An 11162-nucleotide genomic window follows, 5' to 3' on the forward strand; every position below is an offset into this window, starting at 1 on the left:
GGTTGCCTCTGAGGACACCTGAGGGTGGGGGGAGGATGGGGAGGGGAAGGAATTGTAGCAGAAACAGATGTATTTTTCTTGTGATTTTTATTTTGAATCAAATATTGTAAATTGTGTATAAATGAAGATGCTGAATAGTTCTGTTTCCACTTGGCATTTCAAGTCTGATATCAGGTGTCTGTACAGGGTTTTGATCTCTTCCCCTTGTATAACTACACAACAATCCTACAGTGTAACATATGGAATCATTTTAAATAGACTTGTGTGTTGCTATAAGCTTTCAGCAGGTCCTCTGTCTCTAGAATAAGCATGTTGTTTATTTTCAGATAATCAGAAATAAGTGTGCTGACAAACTGGACACAATCTGGGTGTGCCCAGCTTACCTTTCTTTCTGATGTTTAAATTGAAGGCTGCAGCCAATGGAATATGTTCAGTTGGTTTTCCTTGGCTTCCTAGATTAAAAAAATAATTATAAAACAAAGCATAGTTCTTTATTAACTTTAGGATATTGTTCATAAAATAAATAAAGGCCCCTGCACTAACATGACAACATGCCTCATGGTCACCCTCTGTATTATCACTTACTCACCACCTACTCATTAAAGTGTATTTTATTTCCTTATGTGGAAAGCACTTTTATAACATCACCCTTTTGAAAAGAAGTGGGCACAGAGAACCCCACTCTTGTTCTCTTCCTCTAGTGCCATTGTCCATCATCAAAAGGGAAACTCTCAGTTAATCAGATTTGTACAAATAAAATTCCAAGTCCATTTGCTTGTTTTGCTATCTAGTACTTTTGTTTCTTCTTCCTCATGTTTGCACTTTAAGGGGGAAAAAAGTTTAACAGCAACAACAGTCTATAAAACACTGCATTCTGGAGGGCAAGGTTTGACCCTAGGAATGTGCGAGCAGCCTTTGAAAGGCATTGGAGGAAAAGTCTGACTCTTCCAGCCTTCCTTCTGTCTATGAATACTTCCCGTGCTGGCTGAAACAAGATGAGCTAGGTAAAGGCCTCTAGATGCATAACAGATCATTTCTAAAACTGAGAGAGGCACAAGCTTCCTGCCGAGGATTAAAAAGCAAAAGATATCCACGAAGGGCTCTCTGTGGTTGGATAGCAGTGAAAATAGGACTTGGTTTACCCCTTTATGGACAGGAAAATTGCTGCAGGTCAGAATTGTATTCTCTTTCCTGGACATAGAAAGAATGTATAAATTAATGAAGAAAATGTTTATTTTTGAATAAGAATAATGTTTGAGTTCTATGTTTTCATATTTGATTTTTTTCATATATACATGTTAGAAATATAATGAAATATCTAGTTTCTCAATTTAATTGAAACTATGAATAATACAGTTTAGAAATTAGGTATCTCTAAATTGTTCTTTTCATGCATTACCCATGATTACATTGAGATATATTATCTAGGCCAGGCGCGGTGGCTCAAGCCTGTAATCCCAGCACTTAGGGAGGCCGAGACGGGCGGATCACGAGGTCAGGAGTTCGAGACCATCCTGGCTAACACGGTGAAACCCCGTCTCTACTAAAAAATATAAAAAACTAGCCGGGCGAGGTGGCGGGCGCCTGTAGTCCCAGCTACTCAGGAGGCTGAGGCAGGAGAATGGCGTAAACGCAGGAGGCAAAGCTTGCAGTGAGCTGAGATCCAGCCACTGCACTCCAGCCCGGGCGACAGAGCGAGACTCCGTCTCAAAAAAAAAAAAAAAAAAAGAGAGAGAGAGATATTATCTAGTCATTTGGCTCAGTAAAGCTTAATGGAGGCAGTTAATGAAAATGAGCAGACTAGAAGCCAGAGATGGTAGTAGAAGCCTGAGGGAGATCATGACAAGAAATCGTCTTGGGCTTATTTAGAGTAAGGCCTCCTCAAAGGGGAGAACTATTTTTCTGTTAAGGAACACATATGAGTGCTTTGGTAAACGTAGCCTTCCTTGGTTTAGAGCATCATCCCTGAGCTAAAAGTTTATTTGAGTTGAGCATAGTGGCCTAGTACCTGTGGAATCATAGCCTGAGCTACAAAGGGACCTTTGAGACCATCCTCTAGTCCACCATCCTCTTCATTTTACAGGTGTGGGACCTGAGCTGGATTGAACAGGGTCGGGGGGGGAGAAGAGGCCTGGGCAGGACAGGCCACCTGGGATCTCATCCTGGCCCTTGCCAGCCACTGGCTCACTTCACCTCTCAGAGCTGCTGTTCCTTAGAGTTATACAATAGGTTTGGACTAGATGGTCTTTAAGATTATAGAAGTATAGGGACCTAAGTGTATATTATTATGTTTAGAAGGGCTATGAAGGATTTATATAATCCTGATGTTCTTCAGTTATCTTCTGTAGTTCCTGCTTATTGTGGTAGCAGTGTTTACATTTTAAAGAATTATAATGGGCTTTTACTAACTTGCTTTCTCTTGATTATCTGAATAGAAGCCTAAATCATAGTCTTAGAGATTTTCCTTTTTAAGTATTACAGAAACACATGCGTCCACATACACCTACCTATTCTAATAAAATGGTATCAGAAGATTTCTTTTTAAATGTGTAATCAGGGATCTACCAGTTTAAAACGGGCAAATACTATAAGCATATGTTTCTGATTTGCTTTTATTCCAGCTGTGTAAGAGGAATAACTGTAGCAGAAAACATCACAAGTTGATTTTTCCCTTTACAACATTCAAATGAGTCCCAATGTTTTCAAAAATACATACCTCAGAGGAGATGAGGCTTAAGTGGACACTTCTAAGTATGATTATAATTGTTATAATTAATGATTTCTTTAGCAGACATATCAGAATTTTGACATCTAATTAAGTGTTGTTCCCTTCAATGTCATCTAGTTTTACTTAAGAAGTTAATACTTATTCTAATGATGCTGCCATCCTTAAAGTTATTTTTGAAACTCCTCTCCTTAGAAATAATATCAAGGAAGGTAATAAGGTGTAAGAAAATCAGTTATATTATTTAATTAGTATAACTTTGAGAAAGCATCTGAAAGTGTATTCTTTCTTTATCTACCTTTTCTACTACTCTGGGTTCTGAGTAACATTTAACCATTTCCAGAAAGCAAATTCAACCCTGTAAGATGAAGAATGGTTACTGTTGAAGACAGTAAAAAAGAATAATCCACAAAAAATTCTCAGAGAGGACCTTACAGTAGAAAGTGAACATGATTAAGACTTAATTTCTTTAATTTTCTGAATAAGGAAACTTCTGTGATTCCCTAGTCTTTAGAATGGTTTAAAAAATGGAAAGATACGAGTATTAAAACACCTCTGAAAGAAGTTGTCACTTTGTTCAGTGTTATTTGATATTGGACTTTACTTTTCCTGAATTAGAATTACAGAGCTTGGATTGCTAATACTTGTGGAAAAACAAACCCAAGAAACGAACCTACTTTTCTCAAGATGTAATATTTGTTTTGTTATTAATACTTTTGTTTGTTTTGAATACTTATTTCCTACTCTCCTGACAGATAATTGATCAACCAATGTAACCTTCCCCAGGTCAGGAACAGTTCTGCCTTCAGCAGTGCTATGGGAATGAAGGGATCTCTGGGGCTGACAGCCTGTGATGTGGAGGGATCTGCACTCAGCTGAATAGATACATGCTATAGATACCTTGGGTCAAAATACAGTCTCTCTTGATAAGATTTTTCTGTGATTTCCCAGAGTCCTTAACCTTCTCAGTCTGTAAGATTATCAGGCTCCTATAGCCGCTAACTTTGAGCTTTGGGATGAAAATGACAGGATTGCCCAGTGTGCCGGGTTAAGCAAATTAGAGGCTGCCTGGCAGAACAGAAAAACTATCACATGAATATTTAGAATGGAATCTTTTCTGAAACACTCCAGATACTGCAAAGCTACCTTTTCTTCCTCTCTAAAGGCTATAATTTTATCAACACAAAGTCAGCCTTTTCTTTTTCCACACTAGTAATGTTTCTGAAGTTGGACATGCTTAGGTTTCTTAAATCAGAATGAGTCCCAGAAAATCTATAACAAGAAAACTCTTTTGCTTCTCCCAGATTTCCTTTCATTAATATGGGATAGGGAGGCTCCTTGGGTAATGCTAACCTATGCAAAGAAGTTACCAAATGGTGGTAGTTGCTAGAATGAAAGACACTTTCTTGGTTCACACTTTCATATAGTGTCCTGAATTTACTCTTTTCCTGTGAGTGTTCTACTCTGCCCTATTGCACTCTCCTTTGTCATGTGGATGTGTATTTATCATAAGTCTTTAACCCGTCCTTCCCAAGATGACAAAGCAGACAGCTGTACATGAAAATACACAGTAAAAATGTGAAATTTGAACATTGCTGCACAAGTATTGTATTAAAAAAAAGTCTGTAAAGAAATTTCTTATGTAAACATATGGGGAAAATAAAGACTTTTATCTGTTCAAACGGGAGCATGATGTTTAGAGATGTAAATAAAATAAGTTGCTCTTTTCCTGAGCTGAAAACCCACTTTTTTGCAGAAAGGATTTAATCACAGTATTGAGTGACAATAAGTACCTGGGCACAGGAAAAGTATAGCTACACACTGAGGACATATTAATGAATCATGGCTACCCGAGAGAATAAAATCCCTGTGGTCAAGGACAATAAGACGCCTGCCAGCCTACACTGGATATGTCCAGACACAGGGTTGTAAAATGGAGCACAGGTTTGCAGCCTCCTCCTCTAACTTAATCCCTAATATACCCAGGCCAACTTAATTAACATTTTGTGTTGGCAAGATTAATTTTATCCCCAATGAGAAAGCTCACTCATTTAATTGCCTCGTTGGCCTGAGAGGCACAGCTGGCCATTTTTGGCTTCCATCAGGTCCCTCATGTCCCAGTCGTGGGTTTTAATGCAGCTACCCAATATATGGTGGAACCAAATGCTTAATTTTATTATGTGAGCTAGAAGGTCATGGTAATTATTAGTTTGATGTACGTCTCTTGATTTCCCTAGTTTGGTTCTGAGATTTTACGTTTCAATTGCTGCTGCATTTCCAAGTTCTTGTGAAGGGATAGTTTGCTTTCTCTTCACTAACAATATATGAGAAGGCTTCTTCTCAATACTCCAAGTCTTCATTTTCTGTTTTTGGCAAGAGTTATATCTTTGATACTCCCTGTAACTGTTATTTCAGATTTTGGTATGAGGAAAAGTAAACTTCCGGTTGTGCGTGATGTATTTCATTAAGGAATATCCAGCCTGGCATTTAAGTCTTCAGATTTGGATTCTGTAGGGAGCATTCTGATGACCTTCACTATGTCAATCAGATGGAATTTCCAGGGGAAACCCATCCTAAATGATTCAGCACTTTGGGTTGCTTTGGAAGTGAATAGGGAGCTGGTGAGGACAGTTGCCAAGTCATCAGGTATTTTAGGAACTCCTTCTCTTCCCTGAAGCATGTGAGTTCTTGCTGAAATCTACATAATTTGGAGCCTCAAAATAGACTAATATGGACTAACCCATATTGAACGTGTCAACATCCCTAACCTGGCACACAGTCCTACATCAGAGCAAGAAAAAGAAGTGTGTTTTGACTTCTTGCTTAATTTTATGTGTGAAACCAAAATAAAAAGAGGCATGACCCAGTTTGAGGGAATTATAACAAAACCCTACCTTAGGCTCCATGATAAGTAAGACCCTGTGCAGACTATGAAGCCAGGCCCTGGGCTTTAGCCCCTGAGGTACAACAGGCAGTGTTTACCGAGCTCTGTGGCCACAGGGTATCTGCTATGACATGCCATTGGAACTGACATGCCATTCCTTTGACATGCCAAAGGAACTGGGCTAAGGCATGTGGTTAGGTTAGTATAAATCCTTCAATGCTAGCAGAGAGACTGCTTCAAACACATTTTCTTGTTGGCACAATGCTACCTTCATATAAAGGAACTGTTCACCCTGAAAACACATTTTCCCCGTAAGAACACATTCACGTACTCAAAGACTTTCATCTGCCAACAAGATTTAATGGTTACCTTCTGTTTCTATTTGGAATTTCTCCTTCTCTTGACTACCTTGTTTCTGGTGCTACCACCACCAGAATTCCTTAAGGGAATGTGGAGGTCTGGATTTCCCCCATATTCTCTGGCATTTCTTTGCCCTTCAGAGTTCCAGGCTTGGAGAGTTGCAAAGTGTGATTGCTGTCCGCTTCGGCCACACCATGCCTCCTCTAACAAGAATAGAAAGGTTAAAGGACTTGGCCTTCTCAGGAGAACCCTTTAAATGTACGTTTACATTCCTGCAAAGCCTCTTGATGCTGAAAGAAAGATAGGAAGTAGCTCTCGTCCTTGTTTTGAAGGACAGGAGACTAATTTTCCCTTCAAACTTGATATTCTGGTGTTTTTGTGACTGTTTTTGTAAATTATTCAAAGTTGTTGGAATTTTAAGTCTGATTTTCCTGTTACTCATCATGAAGGTCATAGAATATGCTCTGAGTTGGAAGGTTTTCCAAGTGGGTTCTTGACCAAAAACCCACTTTTTAACAAATAATTTTGATGGGTTAGACATGTTCTTCCATCCTCTCCAACTCTGGATGTGGGCACACACACCCCTTGGTACTTCCCAGTTCTCAGAACATAATCTAGCACTGCAGGCATCCAAAGTGCCCCTGGTTCAATAGATAGCTGCTTTTTGCCAGTCTCTGTGCACAAATTGTTTTGACTGAATTCAGTTTAAATTTCCAAAAAACACTGATTCTGTTCAAACTAATGTTCATTGGATTATTGACCTGCATGATGCCAGAGTTGGTCATTGGCTTGACTAAGTTTTCCATTTTTTTTTCCTAAGAGATATTTTGCTCTCCTGCAGAACAAGCTTAATAACATTAACTTTCAAGGTAGTTTTGGAAGATGAGAAATTGTGCTTTTGTTTTGGCAATATCTCTTTGTCCAACGGATATTATGTGAGGAAGGTGGTTCAAGGAGTTTTAGGGCCCTCTTGTCCTTCTTTAAGGCTCTGCAAACCTTATTTTGGAAAACTTCCTTTTCTCCCTTTTATTTGAATTTCCTCCCAGAAATTATCATCTTGGTATCACTGAGACAAATCTAGTATCAATATACTTGCCTGAGAAACTAGGATTATGTCTGTCCACGTAAATTGCAAGGGAGAAGGTATTCTGTTTATTTCCTGCTGATGCTTTCATATCACCATGTAACTGCACATATTAAAATTATAATGCAAGGAAAAATTTATTCTCTTCAAAATCTTATTCTTCAAATACTATTCAGAAAACCATTTGGCACCAGTACAGAATTTAACTTAACGCTCCAAACTGGAATTCACTGAATGCATTCAAACTGTTAGAAAGGAAAATAAAAATGGAGGACAAACACATTTTTGTTTGGTTTCTGAAAACAATATTTAAGGTCAGAACTGTTTAAAAAGAAGCACTGCTAAAAAGTTATAGGATTCAGAGAAACATAGTATTTTTGTACAGTATCTTATAAAATGTTCAGACCTCTCTCTACATTCTCTTTACAATGTAATGTCTCTTAAGTGACTGGTTTCCCAATAAACTGATTTTAATGCCTCTTCTCCTGTGGTCTGTGTGCTTAATTCAAGCAGAAACTTTAGCAGGGGATAATTTTTGGCAGAAATTTCTGCTAGCTAATGGTTTGCATAGGAGGGGAAAGGGTCAGTATGGGAAGGGGATCATTGAGTTCCATCTCTACAGAGGTTCTGGGTCATCTATGGCTCCAAATCATTGTATCTAATATTCTTATCCTGGTGGGCTGGGCAACTCCAGTAGTATCTCTTTACTGAGCCCATGGTGAAATGATACCTTTACCCCCAACCACCTTTTCTCTGGATTCTTCTTGCTTAGTTACATATGCCTTTTTCCTGCCCTCTTGCTAACATGTGCCCAATGACATACTCCTAACCTGCTAATATTTCTTGGAAGGTAAGCTCTCTTGCATTCTGATAATTGTCTATTTGATTTTAAAAGCCAGAGCACCCTGAGGCACCTCTACCTAGATAGAAATAGACTAGTATATTGGAGTTTGCTCATGCTTCTGTAATGACCCATGCATTTTACTCTTTCTGCTTAAATAACTTTATGACAGATTCATTTAAGCAGAGGAGATCTTTATGAACTTAGAAGACTGAAAACAAAATTCTGGGGCAACTCCAACTGAAGGTGATTTATTTGGTCTGATTTTGATGCTGTATGCTCCCCTCAGAAGGTACCTTCAGTATTAATATTTGGGGCACTCTTGTGCTCTTTGAGTAGTGCTTATGATGTAAGTCATCAAGTAAACTTGCATTTGTCAAGCAGCCACATTCTGCTTCTTTTCAGAGTTTGTCCCTCTGCATGTGGCGCAGATGGCCACATGCCAGATTCTGAATTGAGTCATCCCCAGACAGTGTTTCTACATAATCCAAAACTGTCATGGTATATGTGGAGATGAATGACTGGGTTTGTTTTCATTCCATAATGAGCCAGTGCCAGGTAGAGCAGGTGTCCGTGCCTGGCCCTGTGTGTAGGAGCATTGCATAGTTAACGCTGAATGTCTGTGTGCCTAACATCTTCATCTCCTTTCCTGTACGTCGTGCCTATCATGTTCCAAAACGTGAGACAGTGGTTGGTTGTGTTCCAGTTTGTGTGCAGTTTCCTTGCCTGACTTTTATTTTTATGTTTTTCCTTTTGCATTTTCAACATCTATTATTTGGTCCCACAATGTTTTTGCCGCGGGTTGACCATTAAATGTTCCAAATAGAGTTGAATTGACCTACACATTAATTCTGCATTTTATGCCTTTCTAGGTCTCCAGAGAGAGTCCAGTCCCTGTCCTGTAATAACTGTAGAGCACTTTAAAGAATCACTGGGCGTTAAAGGCCTTCCCCTGTATCCAGACCCCTCCAGAGTACCTGGCACAAAGACTCAGAACAACTTAGAATCTGACTACTTGGCCAGAGATGGCCCTTCAAGCAACAGCTCATTCCACAGTAGCGAAGAGGAAGGGACTGACCTTGAAGGAGATATGCTGGACTGCAGTGGGTCTCGGCCTCTCCTTATGGAGTCTGAAGAAGAAGATGAGAGCTGCAGACCCCCCCAGGGGAAGCTGGGAGGAGCCGTTCCATTCGCTCCACCAGAGGTCTCTACTGAGCAGGCAAAGACAGTGCAAGGTGGAAGAAAGAACCAGTTTCAAGCCCTCACACAGCCAGCCGCTGATGGGCTCAGTGAGCCAGATGTTTTTGCCATAGCTCCCTTTAGGAGCTCCAGGGTTCCAAATGATGACATGGACATTTTCTCCAAAGCCCCATTTGTCTCCAAGAGCAGTGTGGCTCCTTCCCAGCCAGAGGAGTCAGACGTGTTTTTGAGAGCTCCTTTCACTAAGAAGAAAAGCATGGAGGAGTTAACAGTTCTCCAGAGCACCTCCCAGGAGCTACCTGCACAGACCGGTCTCCTCGGTCAGACAGGTGACATCCCCGTGCCCTCGGGCCGTGAGAGAGCTGTGTACACCTCTGTCCAAGCTCAGTATTCCACAGCTGGTTTTGTGCAACAATCTAACCTCCTCTCCCATTCTGTGCAAGCAGCAGACCATCTGGACAGCATCTCTCCCAGGGGATCCTGCCTGGAATCGGGGGGTCATCCCAATGACAGAAACAAAGGACCTCAGCTCCAGAAAGAAGCTGTCTCAGGCTCCGTGGCTGGCAAACCATTCCGCCCCCAGTCCTTATCCAAGTATTCCCGTCACTATAGTCCAGAAGATGAGCCAAGTCCAGAAGCCCAGCCCATTGCTGCCTACAAAATTGTTTCACAGACCAACAAGCAGTCGATAGCTGGGTCTGTTTCTATCATATCCCTTTCTTCCAGGACTACGGAGCTGCCAGCTGCTGATCCATTTGCTTTAGCACCCTTCCCTTCAAAATCAGGCAAGAAACCGTAGGAGCAAAACCTGAGCCTCAAGCCTCTGTCTCTGTCCCACCCTCAATACCTGCCATGGCACTCCCAGCTGAGCCTTCTGAAGAAGAAATATTATCAGTTCTCATCTTTCAATTCCCTGCGTCAGAGCAGAATTTCTTGAGTCAACAAACTCAGTTGCAGTGATACTTAGTTGAAGCCCCTTTAAGTTATGTTCTTTTTTTTGTTGTTGTTTGTTTATATTGATTTCTGGACTTGTAGGCATTTTCATATCCTTCACAGAGGTCATCCACTTCCACCAAGAACTCTGCTTCCCCCCACCCCCAGAAACTTTAAATCCTGAAATACTTCTTCACCCCAATCCCAAAGGGGCCCTGTTGTTGCTAGTTTTCATTCCTGTAGCTCCTGTTCTAAGTCATGCCCATCGAAGAATCAAGATTAGTCCCTCCACTAAATTAAGATTTAGTATTCCTGAAAAGGGGAGATGTCTGGAAAGAAGAGCAAGATGAAAACCCTGCACATCAACAGGAAGTATAATCCTGCAGTTACTAATCATTCCTGTAGAAGCAGAAGCTCTAGAAGTCTCTGGATCTGTTTCTGAGTCTATGTGCAAGCCAGACTGGCCCTTGTGCATGGGTGTCTGTGGGTGTGGAATGTACGTCAGAGCCTATGTAGAGATACAGGCAGATGGGATAACGCCTCATTATCTAGTCATGCTGGCAGGGCTTTCCGCACATCCATGCTTTTGAAATTAGTATGAGTGTACAGGTTTGTGTGTGCATGTATGTGTGTGTGTGCATAGGAAGCATTTCTACTTGAGGGAAATCCCCCATCATGCCTGCCTCCACAATCAAATCACTCGTTTTTTGGTGTTTGCTCACCCAACTGACTTGAACTCCATTTTATTTAGTTAGTTTTCTTCTCGTGGCAAAATGGAATACATTGGAAGGTGTAGGAAAATCCTGCTGGAACTGATGTTTCAGAGTAATCTTTTTTTCTCTCCAGAATTTCCTGTTTTGCTATTAACAAATTATATTTACCTGATTGTGAAAAATTAATGTTCCTTATACATTTTCCCCTCACAACACTAGAAAAGAACACCTTGTTACAGTTCCGGCCTCTGAGTATGTGGGCTAAATGCCAGCATTAGGGAATTCATTCATCATACCACTAGGCTACAAACTAGGCTTGCTTGTTTCGGGGTTGTTGTGTTGTGTTGTTGTTGTTTCCAAATCTCTGCTGCCCTTTGAGGAAATGTAAATCTGAGACATGGGAATAAGTGTTTTTTTTTTTT

General features: G+C 40.5%; 1 protein-coding gene and 1 long non-coding RNA gene across 2 annotated transcripts; both read left to right on the top strand.

The window, feature by feature from the left end:
• Window positions 1-62: 62 nt before the first annotated feature.
• On the top strand, window positions 63-7532 carry LOC105514105. The gene is made up of 2 exons (XR_001002131.1): window positions 63-1428; window positions 1751-7532. It is a non-coding gene; the product is annotated as an uncharacterized LOC105514105 (long non-coding RNA).
• Window positions 7533-8820: 1288 nt separating this feature from the next.
• Window positions 8821-10719, top strand: LOC105514106 (uncharacterized protein FLJ45252). The gene has a single exon (XM_011945256.1). It carries the CDS (start codon window positions 8985-8987, stop codon window positions 9891-9893), a length of 909 nt encoding a protein of 302 aa, XP_011800646.1. The 5' UTR covers window positions 8821-8984; the 3' UTR covers window positions 9894-10719.
• Window positions 10720-11162: the final 443 nt, after the last annotated feature.

The sequence above is a fragment of the Colobus angolensis genome, unplaced genomic scaffold (genome assembly GCF_000951035.1).
Source record: "Colobus angolensis palliatus isolate OR3802 unplaced genomic scaffold, Cang.pa_1.0 Scaffold24, whole genome shotgun sequence".
NCBI classification, from domain to species: domain Eukaryota; kingdom Metazoa; phylum Chordata; class Mammalia; order Primates; family Cercopithecidae; genus Colobus; species Colobus angolensis.

Coding starts and splice junctions, on each gene's coding strand:
- LOC105514106 (XM_011945256.1), top strand. CDS start 8,985: ATGCTGGACTGCAGTGGGTCTCGGCCTCTCCTTATGGAGTCTGAAGAA.